The sequence below is a fragment of the Oncorhynchus mykiss genome, chromosome 5 (assembly GCF_057628025.1).
Source record: "Oncorhynchus mykiss isolate SJ-2025 chromosome 5, ASM5762802v1, whole genome shotgun sequence".
Lineage (NCBI taxonomy): Eukaryota > Metazoa > Chordata > Actinopteri > Salmoniformes > Salmonidae > Oncorhynchus > Oncorhynchus mykiss.
Window position 1 is genome coordinate 5,898,109 of NC_143026.1, and position 16,414 is coordinate 5,914,522.

At 43.7% G+C, this 16,414-nt stretch overlaps 2 protein-coding genes across 2 annotated transcripts; both read right to left on the bottom strand.

The window, feature by feature from the left end:
- Positions 1-1,007: 1,007 nt before the first annotated feature.
- On the bottom strand, positions 1,008-2,824 carry LOC149983152 (uncharacterized). Its single transcript, XM_090236581.1, has 2 exons — positions 2,815-2,824; positions 1,008-2,668 (listed from the first exon to the last, which is right to left on the bottom strand). Exons 1-2 carry the CDS (start codon positions 2,822-2,824, stop codon positions 1,008-1,010), a joined length of 1,671 nt encoding a protein of 556 aa, XP_090092707.1.
- LOC110523121 (thioredoxin-like protein 1) lies at positions 2,718-16,401 on the bottom strand. The gene is made up of 8 exons (XM_036976633.2): positions 16,110-16,401; positions 15,065-15,161; positions 14,675-14,848; positions 8,133-8,255; positions 7,541-7,610; positions 7,131-7,303; positions 4,763-4,867; positions 2,718-3,180 (listed from the first exon to the last, which is right to left on the bottom strand). The coding sequence occupies exons 1-8, from the start codon at positions 16,205-16,207 to the stop codon at positions 3,151-3,153; spliced, it is 870 nt and encodes a 289-aa protein (XP_036832528.1). The 5' UTR covers positions 16,208-16,401; the 3' UTR covers positions 2,718-3,150.
- Between the last annotated feature and the right edge of the window lie 13 nt (positions 16,402-16,414).

The window sequence follows — 16,414 nt, forward strand, 5'->3', positions numbered from 1 at the left end:
CCTACACTGAATACCACACATTGGCTGCTACTGTAGGCCTACACTGAACACCACACAATGGCTGCTACTGTAGGCCTACACTGAACACCACACAATGGCTGCTACTGTAGGCCTACACTGAACACCACACAATGGCTGCTACTGTAGGCCTACACTGAACACCACACATTGGCTGCTACTGTAGGCCTACACTGAACACCACACATTGGCTGCTACTGTAGGCCTACACTGAGCACCACACATTGGCTGCTACTGTAGGCCTACACTGAACACCACACATTGGCTGCTACTGTAGGCCTACACTGAACACCACACATTGGCTGCTACTGTAGGCCTACACTGAACACCACACATTGGCTGCTACTGTAGGCCTACACTGAACACCACACAATGGCTGCTACTGTAGGCCTACACTGAACACCACACATTGGCTGCTACTGTAGGCCTACACTGAACACCACACATTGGCTGCTACTGTAGGCCTACACTGAACACCACACATTGGCTGCTACTGTAGGCCTACACTAAAACACCACACAATGGCTGCTACTGTAGTCTGAATGATAGAACAGCTATTTCCATGTTAAAATATTATGGGATGCATTTTCTCCATTGTTTTTGATGGTAGGCCACTCTGATAGGTCTACTACATTACGATCAAATAGTCACAGCATCCTACTTGGCCACTGTTAAAACGGTACCTTAGAGCAGGTAGAGCCTCAATGTTGACAGTAAAACTAACTTAAAGCAGGTACAGCCTCAGTGTTCACAGTAAAACTGTAACTTAAAGTGGGTACAGCCTCAGTGTTCACAGTAAAACTGTAACTTAAAGCAGGTACAGCCTCAGTGTTCACAGTAAAACTGTAACTTAAAGCAGGTGGTTTCTGTGTTCACAGTAAAACTGTAACTTAAAGCAGGTAGTTTCTGTGTTCACAGTAGACGTGCCCTGGAAGTTGTACAGAATTTTCACAACGTTCCAAGTTTGACTCAGCAGACCTGAAATTTGGTCAGTGCTGAAAATTTGAGGGAACATTGGGTGTCAGAGATCTCTTTTCCTTGTCTTTGGGTGTCGGAGATCTCTTTTCCTTGTCTTTGGGTGTCAGAGATCTCTTTTCCTTGGGTGTCAGAGATCTCTTTTCCTTGGGTGTCAGAGATCTCTTTTCCTTGGGTGTCAGAGATCTCTTTTCCTTGGGTGTCAGAGATCTCTTTTCCTTGGGTGTCAGAGATCTCTTTTCCTTGGGTGTCAGAGATCTCTTTTCCTTGGGTGTCAGAGATCTCTTTTCCTTGGGTGTCAGAGATCTCTTTTCCTTGGGTGTCAGAGATCTCTTTTCCTTGGGTATCGGAGATCTCTTTTCCTTGGGTGTCGGAGATCTCTTTTCCTTGGGTGTCGGAGATCTCTTTTCCTGGACTTTGGGTGTCGGAGATCTCTTTTCCTTGTCTTTGGGTGTCAGAGATCTCTTTTCCTTGGGTGTCAGAGATCTCTTTTCCTTGGGTGTCAGAGATCTCTTTTCCTTGGGTGTCGGAGATCTCTTTTCCTTATCTTTGGGTGTCGGAGATCTCTTCTCCTTGTCTTTAGGTGTCGGAGATCTCTTTTCCTTGTATTTGGGTGTCGGAGATCTCTTTTCCTGGTCTTTGGGTGTCGGAGATCTCTTTTCCTTGTCTTTGGGTGTCAGAGATCTCTTTTCCTTGGGTGTCAGAGATCTCTTTTCCTTGGGTGTCAGAGATCTCTTTTCCTTGGGTGTCAGAGATCTCTTTTCCTTGGGTGTCGGAGATCTCTTTTCCTTATCTTTGGGTGTCGGAGATCTCTTCTCCTTGTCTTTAGGTGTCGGAGATCTCTTTTCCTTGTATTTGGGTGTCGGAGATCTCTTTTCCTGGTCTTTGGGTGTCGGAGATCTCTTTTCCTGGTCTTTGGGTGTCGGAGATCTCTTCTCCTTGTCTTTGGGTGTCGGAGATCTCTTTTCCTTGTATTTGGGTGTCGGAGATCTCTTTTCCTTATCTTTGGGTGTTGGAGATCTCTTTTCCTTGTATTTGGGTGTCGGAGATCTCTTTTCCTTATCTTTGGGTGTTGGAGATCTCTTTTCCTGGTCTTTGGGTGTCGGAGATCTCTTTTCCTTATCTTTGGGTGTTGGAGATCTCTTTCCCTTGTCTTTGGGTGTCGGAGATCTCTTCTCCTTGTCTTTGGGTGTCGGAGATCTCTTTCCCTTGTCTTTGGGTGTCGGAGATCTCTTTCCCTGGTCTTTGGGTGTCGGAGATCTCTTTTCTTTGGGTGTCGGAGATCTCTTTTCCTTGGGTGTCGGAGATCTCTTCTCCTTGTCTTTAGGTGTCGGAGATCTCTTCTCCTTGTCTTTAGGTGTCGGAGATCTCTTTCCCTTGTCTTTGGGTGTCGGAGATCTCTTCTCCTTGTCTTTGGGTGTCGGAGATCTCTTTTCCTTGTCTTTGGGAGGTGGAGATCTCTTTCCCTGGTCTTTGGGTGTCGGAGATCTCTTTCCCTGGTCTTTGGGTGTCGGAGATCTCTTTCCCTGGTCTTTGGGTGACAGAGATCTCTTTCCCTGGTCTTTGGGTGACAGAGATCTCTTTCCCTTGTCTTTGGGTGTCGGAGATCTCTTTCCCTGGTCTTTAGGTGTCGGAGATCTCTTCTCCTGGTCTTTGGGAGGTGGTGTGGAGCAACCTTACTTTTCATTTCATTTTTTATTCAAGAGACATCAAATACCAATATATGCCTTTTTGTTTGTGTTTTTATTTACAGTGTTTGTCTGAATTACAATAAAAATGCTTGAATGAATTGTTTGAGATGCCTCATCTTGGTGATTTCACTGGCGGACATGGACGACAGCTCATAGACTTCACATCCAAAACGGCACCCTATTCCCTATATAGTGCACTACTTTAGACCTCAGACATGTCTTTGGATCCCGAATCAAAGCCCTAACTTCAGGATGGGATACCAGGTCCAAAACAAGTATTGTACTATAAAAAAAGGGTCCAAAAGCAGTGCACTATGAAAGGGAATATGTTGCCATTTGGGACACATGGTTGTTGGTCAGTGCTGTATTACAGTAGAGCTGACTCTGAGCCGGACCCAGCCAGCAGCCTTGGCAGACAGACAGCGATCACCACAGCAATATGGCCATTCTTCTCCTCTCCGCCGCCTCAGTGACTCTCTCCTTTCTTGCCCACAACCTGGTCAAATAAAAACACAAACCGTGTGGAGACAAGAAGAAAAATGCAAACAATTAAAACTAAACGTTTCCATCCAATTGTTCTAGAGATTTTAATGTAAATATATATTTTTTTTAAATTCCCACCAGTGTGTTTCCAACCAACAGACGTGTTGCAGAATAAAAGCAGTATGTGATGAGGTAGTGCCGACAAAATGAACTTTCACTGAAGTTCACACGTACCGAATAACAATGAAAAAGCAAATAAAACTGTAACGTTAAATAGCAAATGCGCCTCCTCTGGTTTTGACACGGGCCTACTCTGGTCTTGTCACGGGCCTACTCTGGTCTTGACATGGGCCTACTCTGGTTTTGACACGGGCCTACTCTGGTCTTGACACGGGCCTACTCTGGTCTTGACACGGGCCTACTCTGGTCTTGACACGGGCCTACTCTGGTCTTGACACGGGCCTACTCTGGTCTTGACACAGGCCTACTCTGGTCTTGTCACGGGCCTACTCTGGTCTTGTCACGGGCCTACTCTGGTCTTGACATGGGCCTACTCTGGTTTTGACACAGGCCTACTCTGGTCTTGTCACGGGCCTACTCTGGTCTTGACACGGGCCTACTCTGGTCTTGACACGGGCCTACTCTGGTCTTGTCACGGGCCTACTCTGGTCTTGACACGGGCCTACTCTGGTTTTGTCACGGGCCTACTCTGGTCTTGACACGGGCCTACTCTGGTCTTGACACGGGCCTACTCTGGTCTTGACACGGGCCTACTCTGGTCTTGACACGGGCCTACTCTGGTCTTGACACGGGCCTACTCTGGTCTTGACACGGGCCTACTCTGGTCTTGACACGGGCCTACTCTGGTCTTGACACGGGCCTACTCTGGTCTTGACACGGGCCTACTCTGGTCTTGACACGGGCCTACTCTGGTCTTGACACGGGCCTACTCTGGTCTTGACACGGGCCTACTCTGGTCTTGACACGGGCCTACTCTGGTCTTGACACGGGCCTACTCTGGTCTTGACACGGGCCTACTCTGGTCTTGACACGGGCCTACTCTGGTCTTGACACGAGCCTACTCTGGTCTTGACACGGGCCTACTCTGGTCTTGACACAGGCCTACTCTGGTCTTGTCACGGGCCTACATGATGACATTATGGATAAGAGAGAGAATGGTTTTATTTGTCAAAACGGCAGTCAAGCATCGATCGTCATGTCACCAGAATAAGACCCTCAATATTTATTGGAAAGGAGCATCAAGATCACTGCACTTTCACCACCCTGTGACGTTTCTAAATTATTTATTCTGTAGCCTAATAAACTGCAGTGTTTCCCCGAGTCCCCGTTTATCAAATCGGACCGAAAACTACCCGTTTTCATCACAGACATCGTGATTTTTATTCATACAGAATTACTTTACTCTCAGAAAAACACTATGCGGTTATAGTCACAGTATTTGTATTTGTGTTATATATATATATATATATATATATCATTGCAGATCTCGTACAATCTCGACAAGGACGTTGTGAACATACTGTAGTAGACAGGTTCCATCCCGATACTCTGTTGGTAGAAACGCCAGATCTTACCCGTTTGAAGTCGTTCATGTTCGTTGCTTGTACAGGGGTCCCGATAAAAGTAAGGTAATTGATTTTAGTCGTCTCTTCATCCCCTTGATTGTTCTTCACAAACATCTGTTAGAACAAAAAACCGGAAGAACCACAGATTATATCATTACAAGGGGACACAGCCAGTAGAAACGAAAGGATTTCAATTCACGCAGGTTTGGTTGGAACCTAAATTGCAAATCAAGAAGTATTGAAACTCACTATATGCAATAAGAGAGATTCTTTATATCACAGCTAGAGCGTAATAAACTGCAGTTGAACAGGAGAGTACCACGTTTTGCCACTAGATGGCAGCATTGTCCTATATTTACATAACTAATTGCTGGGCAACATCTCAATAGTTAAATGTGGCTTCCTCCTTCTCCTCCATCAAAAACAGTTAAAATGAGTTTCCTGAAAGGCTTTTATATATATATATATACACACACACACACACACAGTGCCTTGCGAAAGTATTCGGCCCCCTTGAACTTTGCGACCTTTTGCCACATTTCAGGCTTCAAACATAAAGATATAAAACTGTATTTTTTTTGTGAAGAATCAACAACAAGTGGGACACAATCATGAAGTGGAACGACATTTATTGGATATTTCAAACTTTTTTAACAAATCAAAAACTGAAAAATTGGGCGTGCAAAATTATTCAGCCCCCTTAAGTTAATACTTTGTAGCGCCACCTTTTGCTGCGATTACAGCTGTAAGTCGCTTGGGGTATGTCTCTATCAGTTTTGCACATCGAGAGACTGAATTTTTTTCCCATTCCTCCTTGCAAAACAGCTCGAGCTCAGTGAGGTTGGATGGAGAGCATTTGTGAACAGCAGTTTTCAGTTCTTTCCACAGATTCTCGATTGGATTCAGGTCTGGACTTTGACTTGGCCATTCTAACACCTGGATATGTTTATTTTTGAACCATTCCATTGTAGATTTTGCTTTATGTTTTGGATCATTGTCTTGTTGGAAGACAAATCTCCGTCCCAGTCTCAGGTCTTTTGCAGACTCCATCAGGTTTTCTTCCAGAATGGTCCTGTATTTGGCTTCATCCATTTTCCCATCAATTTTAACCATCTTCCCTGTCCCTGCTGAAGAAAAGCAGGCCCAAACCATGATGCTGCCACCACCATGTTTGACAGTGGGGATGGTGCGTTCTGGGTGACGAGCTGTGTTGCTTTTACGCCAAACATAACGTTTTGCATTGTTGCCAAAAAGTTCAATTTTGGTTTCATCTGACCAGAGCACCTTCTTCCACATGTTTGGTGTGTCTCCCAGGTGGCTTGTGGCAAACTTTAAGCAACACTTTTTATGGATATCTTTAAGAAATGGCTTTCTTCTTGCCACTCTTCCATAAAGGCCAGATTTGTGCAATATACGACTGATTGTTGTCCTATGGACAGAGTCTCCCACCTCAGCTGTAGATCTCTGCAGTTCATCCAGAGTGATCATGGGCCTATTGGCTGCATCTCTGATCAGTCTTCTCCTTGTATGAGCTGAAAGTTTAGAGGGACGGCCAGGTCTTGGTAGATTTGCAGTGGTCTGATACTCCTTCCATTTCCATATTATCGCTTGCAAAGTGCTCCTTGGGATGTTTAAAGCTTGGGAAATCTTTTTGTATCCAAATCCAGCTTTAAACTTCTTCACAACAGTATCTCGGACCTGTCTGGTGTGTTCCTTGTTCTTCATGATGCTCTCTGCGCTTTTAACGGACCTCTGAGACTATCACAGTGCAGGTGCATTTATACAGAGACTTGATTACACACAGGTGGATTGTATTTATCATCATTAGTCATTTAGGTCAACATTGGATCATTCAGAGATCCTCACTGAACTTCTGGAGAGAGTTTGCTGCACTGAAAGTAAAGCGGCTGAATAACTTTGCACGCCCAATTTTTCAGTTTTTGATTTGTTAAAAAAGTTTGAAATATCCAATAAATGTCGTTCCACTTCATGATTGTGTCCCACTTGTTGTTGATTCTTCACAAAAAAATACAGTTTTATATCTTTATGTTTGAAGCCTGAAATGTGGCAAAAGGTTGCAAAGTTCAAGGGGGCCGAATACTTTCGCAAGGCACTGTATATATATATATATAAAAAACATTTTTATTCATCTGTTATTTAAGAAGAGAACGTACATCTCTTTTTCAAGTGAGAAAGTAGAATATACACTGCTCAAAAAAAATAAAGATCTAGGATGTGTTATTTTAGTGTTCCCTTTATTTTTTTGAGCAGTGTATATGTATATTAGTTACACTGGGAGACAACATAAAACACAACAATAAATGATATCGAAGTAGTCAGTTCTCTTTATGAACGAGCAGCGCATCGACCTACTTACGGTGACGCTCTGAACGTTCTGGAACTTGACGTATCTCAGCGGAATCAACCCGTCGTCCTTGAAGTCCTCCTCGGCCAGGTCCAGGGTCTGGGTGGCCTCGCTCCGCTCGGCATCGTCAAAGTCCATGGAACGAGGAAGGTTAATGAAGATCTTCACACACTTTGGAGCCTGGGCTGTTGGGGGAGGGACAAATGGGACGTATGAGACAACAAGGCAACCCAAGCTGGCATGGGGAAACTCAACACAACACATGACTGTGATCGTTCCAATAAAACGCCAACATCTATCTACTCAATGGGCAAAGGATGATATTTCAAAGGCTTTTCCTGAATAAAATTAGACTAGTACGGGTGTTTTACTAGGGAAACGGAGAAACATTTATGAAACACCCGGGGAGAGGAAGGACTCACCGAAGTCAGAGGTCTGCAGCTTCATGGAGTACAGCTTGACAGGTTGGTTAAAGGCCATCGTAACGAGGAGCTGAAGGGGGCGAAAATATGGGTTAACTGAGGAGTGTAAACTACACACTGACACCTAAATCTACTAAGACTGTTTAGCCTGCAGGTTGGCCTGAGGTAACACCAGTCAGGAAGACTGTTTAGGCTGCAGGTTGGCCTGAGGTAACACCAGTCAGGAAGACTGTTTAGCCTGCAGGTTGGCCTGAGGTAACACCAGTCAGGAAGACTGTTTAGCCTGCAGGTTGGCCTGAGGTAACACCAGTCAGGAAGACTGTTTAGCCTGCAGGTTGGCCTGAGGTAACACCAGTCAGGAAGACGGTTTAGCCTGCAGGTTGGCCTGAGGTAACACCAGTCAGGAAGACTGTTTTTCACCAGGTGAGTGATATTTTTATCCTCGTAAATATAGAAAAAGGACAACAGGTGCAAGTTCTCACCTGTAAAGTCTACTAGAAAGTAGCCACACTGGAGGTGAACAATTTCAGCACATTCAGACCGCTCTGAACTAACGAAGGAGACGCTGACGGCGATCCATCCTCAGACTCACCTGCTCATCGCAGTCAGACTCCAGGTAGGTGGTGTCCTTGACTAAGCAGTTGTCAAAGCCGCTCTCGTCACTCTCGTTTAGGCACTCGCAGCCAGCTTTGTTCACAAACGGCATCAGGTCCATCTGAACACACAGAATCAAAATTATTCAGACACGGCAAGCCCATGTTAAGGCCACATTACAAGGCCATGTTAAGGCCACATTAAGGCCACATTACAAGCCCGTGTTAAGGCCACATTACAAGGCCATGTTAAGGCCACGTTAAGTCCACATTACAAGGCTGTGTTAAGGCCACATTACAAGGCCGTGTTAAGGCCACATTACAAGGCCGTGTTAAGGCCACATTACAAGGCCGTGTTAAGGCCACATTACAAGGCTGTGTTAAGGCCACATTACAAGGCTGTGTTAAGGCCACATTACAAGGCCATGTTAAGGCCACAAGGCCATGTTAAGGCCACATTACAAGGCCGTGTTAAGGCCATGTTAAGGCCACATTACAAGGCCATGTTAAGGCCACATTACAAGGCCATGTTAAGGCCACATTACAAGGCCGTGTTAAGGCCACAAGGCCATGTTAAGGCCACATTACAAGGCCATGTTAAGGCCACATTACAAGGCCATGTTAAGGCCACATTACAAGGCCATGTTAAGGCCATGTTAAGGCCACATTACAAGGCCATGTTAAGGCCACATTACAAGGCCATGTTAAGGCCACATTACAAGGCCATGTTAAGGCCACATTACAAGGCCGTGTTAAGGCCACATTACAAGGCCGTGTTAAGGCCACAAGGCCGTGTTAAGGCCACAAGGCCGTGTTAAGGCCACAAGGCCGTGTTAAGGCCACATTACAAGGCCGTGTTAAGGCCACATTACAAGGCCGTGTTAAGGCCACATGACAAGGCCGTGTTAAGGCCACATTACAAGGCCGTGTTAAGGCCACATTACAAGGCCGTGTTAAGTCCACATTACAAGGCCGTGTTAAGGCCACATTACAAGGCCGTGTTAAGGCCACATTACAAGGCCGTGTTAAGTCCACATTACAAGGCCGTGTTAAGGCCACATTACAAGGCCGTGTTAAGTCCACATTACAAGGCCGTGTTAAGGCCACATTACAAGGCCATGTTAAGGCCACATTACAAGGCCGTGTTAAGTCCACATTACAAGGCCGTGTTAAGGCCACATTACAAGGCCGTGTTAAGGCCACATTACAAGGCCATGTTAAGGCCACATTACAAGGCCGTGTTAAGTCCACATTACAAGGCCGTGTTAAGTCCACATTACAAGGCCGTGTTAAGGCCACATTACAAGGCCGTGTTAAGGCCACATTACAAGGCCGTGTTAAGTCCACATTACAAGGCCGTGTTAAGGCCACATTACAAGGCCATGTTAAGTCCACATTACAAGGCCGTGTTAAGTCCACATTACAAGGCCATGTTAAGGCGACATTACAAGGCCGTGTTAAGGCCACATTACAAGGCCATGTTAAGTCCACATTACAAGGCCGTGTTAAGTCCACATTACAAGGCCATGTTAAGGCGACATTACAAGGCCGTGTTAAGGCCACATTACAAACACAAGAGCAGCTTCACAGCGTGCAGCAGCACTGCCTGAAATGTTGACTTTGCTTTAGAGAAACGCAGTATCCTTTTGTAGTGGCCGGTTAGCTCTGCTTCTGTCTCTTCTGAGATGTTTAGATGAGTCCTTTAGCAGATGTTCTTATCCAGAGCGACTGACGTTTTTTTTAAGAGAATTCATCTTAAAAAGATAGACATGTGGTTGTCCCACCTAGCTAAGTCATAGCGATTAGAGTCGGGTATGATACCAGAATCTCAATGTCTTTTTTTTTTTTTACTGGCAAAAAAATGAAAACACAAAACAGACCAAACTCTTTAGTCCTTTAAAAAAACCTGCTGTACGTAAAATATTGTGCTATAGCTCGGATAAATAAATAAATAAATAAATATATATGACTCTCTCTGACAACATAGTGACGTTTGTTTCCAACACGGTATTCTCCTAAAGAAGTGAAATCTGTTTTGTACAGCGATGAGGTATAATCCCAGCTCTAATAGAAACGGCACGTTTCCTCAATGAAGTAACTATCAGCAAAATCAGAGCTAGTCATAGGCCTGTCCCGAGGCCTGTCCCAAAGTACTGCCATACTGGACCCAGAATTGGCTTGGCTTGGTCAGTCGTATTCACGAAACTTCCGCAGTACGCTCTGGTACGGTCCAGGAGCTTCTGAGTTTGGCGTCCCGTCTCGGGACAACGGGGAAAGGAACCCGCTCTGTTATGGGGCAATTCCACTGGAAACAGAATGATGCCGAAACTAATCACCAAGCCGACTGGGTGAATGGTCTGTCGATGTTCAGACACTGAAACCTCATTTCTACTGTGAGTCGCTATCGATAAGAGCGTCTGCTAAGTGAATAAATTGTAACTTATTATAGGAACATTCGGAGTCTCGGCATCATTATTTTACAGTGGAATTGCCCCCCTTATACACACCCCCTTATATACTAAGCATTAGGAACACCTCCCTGATATTGAGTTCAACCCCCCCCCCCCTTCTCCCCTCAGAACAGCCTTAATTCTGGGCAAGACAAGGTGTCAAAAGAGTTCCACAGGGATGCTGACCCATTTTGACTCCAATGCTTCCCACAGTTGTGTCGAGTTGGCTGGATGTCCTTTGGGTGGTGGACCGTTCTTGATACACACAGGAAACTATTGAGCGTGAAAAACCCAGCAGCGTTGCAGTTCTTGACACAAACCGGTGCGCCTGGGAGCCTACTACCATCACCTGCTCAAAGGGCACTTAAATATTTTATCTTGTCCATTCACCCTCTGAATGGCACATATACACAATCCATGTCTCAATTTGGTATTTTATTAGGATCCCCATTGGCTGTTGGTATGTTATTAGGATCCCCATTGGCTGTTGGTATTTTATTAGGATCCCCATTGGCTGTTGGTGTTTTATTAGGATCCCCATTGGCTGTTGGTATGTTATTAGGATCCCCATTGGCTGTTGGTATTTTATTAGGATCCCCATTGGCTGGTTGGTATTTTATTAGGATCCCCATTGGCTGGTTGGTGTTTTATTAGGATCCCCATTGGCTGTTGGTATGTTATTAGGATCCCCATTGGCTGTTGGTATGTTATTAGGATCCCCATTGGCTGTTGGTATTTTATTAGGATCCCCATTGGCTGTTGGTATTTTATTAGGATCCCCATTGGCTGTTGGTATTTTATTAGGATCCCCATTGGCTGTTGGTATGTTATTAGGATCCCCATTGGCTGTTGGTATTTTATTAGGATCCCCATTAGTTGTTGCAGTAGCAGCAGCTACTCTTCCTGGGTTCCACACAAAACAGGAAACATAATACAGAATGACATTATACAGAACATCAATAGACAGGAACAGATCAAGGACAGAACGACATGCATTTAAAGAAAGTGCACGTAGCCTACATACCAATGTTTACACACAAACTATCTAGGTCACATGGGGGAGAGGTGTTCTTTTATCTGTTTTTTGAAACCAGGTTTGCTGTTTATTTGAGCAATATGAGATGAGGGCTCTATATAATTCTATACGTTTTCTTGAATTTGTTATGGATTTGGGGACTGTGAAAAGACCCCTGGTGGGACGTCTGGTGGGAGAAGTGTGTGTGTCAAGAGCTGTGTGTAAGTTGACTATGCAAACAATTTGGGATTTTCAACACCAATGTTTCTTGTAAAGAGAAGTGATGCTGTCAGTCTCTCCTCAACTCTTAGCCAAGAGAGACTGACTGTATAGTATTTATATCAGCCCTCTGATTACAATTAAGAGCTAAATGTGCCTCTCTGTTCTGGACCAGCTGCAGCTTAACTAGGTCTATCATTGCAGCACTGGACCAATTCCCCTTCATCTGGGGAGGCGGCAGTGTAGCCTAGTGGTTAGAGTGTTGGACTAGTAACCGAAAGGTTGCATGATCGAATCCCCGAGCTGACAAGGTCTGTCAAATCTGTCGTTCTGCCCCTGCCCCTGCCCCCTAGCCCCCTAACCCACTGTTCCTAGGCTGCCATTGAAAATAAGAATTTGTTCTTAACTGACTTGCCTAGTTAAATAAAGGTAAAAAATAAATAAATCTACATTGCTTGAAGTGGATTTAACAGGGATCATAGCTTTCACCTGGCGGGTAACCTGGCGGGTAACCTGGCGGGTAGGAGCCTTGGACTAGTTGCTGGATGAAGCTGACAAGGTAAAAGAAATCTGACCCTGGTCCTCGACGGGATAATTTATTTGTAGAAGGACTGAAAAGCTCAGTTCTGGTGACTTTTTAAAAAAGTACATTCTAAAAATGAATTGAGAAAAAAAGTATATAAAATATAATTTCCACCTCCAGTAATGAGCCCAAAAACATACTGGTTTAAAAAATAAATAAAATGTTACAATAAATTTCTTAAAATATTGGATCACATAGCCTATGGTCTTGTATGATTAGATGTGCTATTAGCAATTAGCATTACTACCTGTAGCCCAACTGATGAAGCATAGTGGCCATAAAATGGGCATTGGGGTTTGTCCATCTGCATTCACCCCATTGGACACAGCATCCTGACTGTTATTAAAGCTACCAAATTCACATAGAAACGTGAGTTATAGATCTGTCACTCTCATTGAAAGCAAGTCTGAGAAGCGGTATGTATACGTGTTATATATGCACTATTTCTATGCTTTCCGGTTCTAAAGCCAGTTCGTCAAATTTCTGCCCTGCTAGAGCTGCCCTCCAACCCCCCCCCCCCCCCCCCCCGGTCAACTGTAAGTGTTATTGTGTTATTGACTGTATGTTTGTTTATGTGTAACTCTGTGTTGTTTGTTTGTGTCGCACTGCTTTGCTTTATATTGGCCAGGTCACAGTTGTAAATGAGAACTTGTTCTCAACTGGCCTACCTGGTTAAATAAAGGTGTTCTCAACTAGCCTACCTGGTTAAATAAAGGTGTTCTCAACTAGCCTACCTGGTTAAATAAAGGTGTTCTCAACTAGCCTACCTGGTTAAATAAAGGTGTTCTCAACTAGCCTACCTGGTTAAATAAAGGTGAAATAAAAAAATAAACAAAATAAAAAATAGGAGCAACAGCTCAGCCACGAAGTAGTAGGCTACAGAAGCTCACAGAACGCAACCGACGAGCTTCTTAGACTTGCTTTTCAATGAGAATGACAGATCTATAAAACACACATTTCTATGTGAATTTGGTCGGGTCAACCCCCCCCCCCCCAAACAAAAGGGGTACACATATTTCAGCTTTAATTAAAGCCTAAGACGTCAGATCATGAAACACAAGTTCAAACACATTTTTTATCTAACCAAATGATTAGATGGCCTGCAAAAATGGTTTTTCAATTTTAAAAACGCACAGAAAGAAATACTATATTGTTCCTTCACAGGAATTACCGTCTTCAGAGAATGTTTTTTGTAATTATAATCTACAGATCATCTCTGTCTGGAGCACATAAAGCAGTAGTAACAGAATGCGGATGAGGGAGCCAAATGAACGTGATTCGGGTTCCTGACGTTCACCACAAAAATAAAAAAGCCTTTAGTGCACAAATGACCAGCAATGTTGCCTCTAAGACATTCTTGAAACTCTGGTTGTCATTGTATTTTTGTAAGATGATCCCAGAATTGAAGGAGTAGAGAAATAAACGTGGTAGAAATGGAAAACTGGGATGCCCCGCCCCTCTTTTTGTTTTTAACAAACCAAAACTGATTTCAAAAGAGTTTTTCCCATAATTGCTTTAACAATTGTTGTGCATTGACTGCTGGTGAGAACACGTGTCCCCCAACGCTATGGGTCTCACAACTTGAATGTGCATGGAGAGGAATATTTAAGAGTATATTATTTACCTTGCATTGAACACAACAACAAGCCAACTAGGTAAATAAATTAACTATTTTACTACGAGGTTGTCTGATTTTGTTTTAATAACATTGTAAAAATAGTAGCACTTGCAAGTAATCCATCCACCTGACAGGTGTGGGATATCAAGAAGCTGATTAAAACAGCATACCAGATACCAATTCATCATATCCCTTGGGAATGTCCGAGTGATACCAATTCATCATATACTCACATATCCCTTGGGAATGTCCGAGTGATACCAATTCATCATATACTCACATATCCCTTGGGAATGTCTGAGTGATACCAATTCATCATATACTCACATATCCCTTGGGAATGTCTGAGTGATACCAATTCATCATATACTCACATATCCCTTGGGAATGTCCGAGTGATACCAATTCATCATATACTCACATATCCCTTGGGAATGTCCGAGTGATACCAATTCATCATATACTCACATATCCCTTGGGAATGTCTGAGTGATAACAATTCATCATATACTCACATATCCCTTGGGAATGTCCGAGTGATACCAATTCATCATATACTCACATATCCCTTGGGAATGTCTGAGTGATAACAATTCATCATATACTCACATATCCCTTGGGAATGTCTGAGTGATACCAATTCATCATATACTCACATATCCCTTGGGAATGTCCGAGTCCTCGTTGCTTCCAGGGTCGTTTTCTACATGCTGCTTGATCTTCTCCTCTAGTCCTGAGGCATCGGCACCCTGATAGAGGTCGACGCGCACTTTGTTACGGAAAAACAAAAACGTCGGCGTGGCAGAGATGTTGTTGGCGGCAGCCGTTGCCTGAGAGAGAGAAAAAAACGAGGGGAGATTGACATTGAAGTCACATGCCTAACCCCACACACTCTAGATTTCTTCATCTGTATTGCTCAATGAATGACATGAGGATGTTGACATGTTTGAGGCTAAAAATCTTTTTTTTTTTTAAATGTTTACAGCGTCTCCTACAACAACAACAACAATGTATTATTAAAACTCTTTACGCAAAAATAACCTCACCTGACAGACGTGTACATCGACTTCAAGGAAAACCACGTGTGGGTACTTGTTACTCAACATGTTGAAAGCGGGGGATATTCTGACACAGGGTCGACACCTGGGGAGAGAAGGAGTTTATTAGGAAGCTGGTATTGTCGTGACTACTGTTGTTGTTGTTATTTTTGACGTTAGCGATCATCAAAATGGGCTGTTTATGAACCAAACGAGAACTAAAAAGTTGTAAGCCATACACGTAAGTGTTCCTCACCCTGGGGTGTATTCCTTCAGGCTTTTTTAGTTGCAAAACGTTTCTTAAACGGAAACAAACAAAACGTGCCTACTTGGGGTGTATTCATTACGTTTTGTTCTATTTACGGGAAACAAACAGAACAATACGTGGAGGGGCCTACATGATTTTGTCCAATAGAAACTCTTGTTTTTTGCGTTTTCCGTTTGGAGTAAACGGTGTCTGTTGCACGTTTTGGAACAGAGGATTTTTTTTTTTTCACTGAATGTGCGTGAATGAATACACCCCTGAATTTGTCCAATATAAACTATCGTTTCAGTTTAACTGTTTTGGCGGAATGAATACACCCCGCTAGTTAAAAGATGTGTGTCCCCCTTTCACTGGGAAATTCATTGTAGATGCCTATCAAAACCAACAGATAGCTAGCATTGTTGTACCACAAATTATACAGAAAACATTTCACTCTATTGCAAAGTAATTGTCAGACTACTGGGTTGCTAAGTACCGCAGCTACTCTGTGGAGTTAGCTTAACATGCTATCTTAGCCTGTCTGATATTGCTAAGTCATAGCTGGCTAAAGCTAACCACCGTTAGCTAGTTAGCCAACGTTGGCGTAGCTAACAGCGTGGTGTTGTCCTGAGTTATTTTCTCACGTTTTTAAGTAGCTTCTTTGATAGTATTCCCGATACACTACGAAAACCCGAAACCAGTTGACCTACTAGGTAATTATACATTTGCCAATGAAATTGGATCACCCACTTCAGTTTAGATCCGGTCTAGCATGCTAGCCAAGGCCTGGGAATATATTTCGAACCTTACCCTGCCATTGTGAACTTCACTACGGCAAGTCTCGAACCGGCGGCTGTTAACTCAGGTTGAAATTCTGAATCATTCCCGATTACTTTTACCCCGACCATTTTTACAGAATACAACTGTAAATATAGTATTTTATTTACTTCCGATTATATAGAAAACAGTGTCACACTGTGTAGACACTGTCCAAAACTCAACTCCTCTCTCGAATCAAAACACTTTCCTGAGTTCCTTGACGAAAGTTGGCCAGTAACCAATGAAAACCAAGCAGGGTGTGGTCAACTTGACTCCACAGCTCAAATAAGTACTGA

Coding starts and splice junctions, on each gene's coding strand:
- LOC110523121 (XM_036976633.2), bottom strand. CDS start 16,207: ATGGTCGGGGTAAAAGTAATCGGGAATGATTCAGAATTTCAACCTGAG. Junction 15,162..16,109: donor GTGAAGTTCACAATGGCAGG/GTAAGGTTCGAA, acceptor TTCTCTCCCCAG/GTGTCGACCCTGTGTCAGAA. Junction 7,304..7,540: donor GCTGCAGACCTCTGACTTCG/GTGAGTCCTTCC, acceptor CTCCCCCAACAG/CCCAGGCTCCAAAGTGTGTG.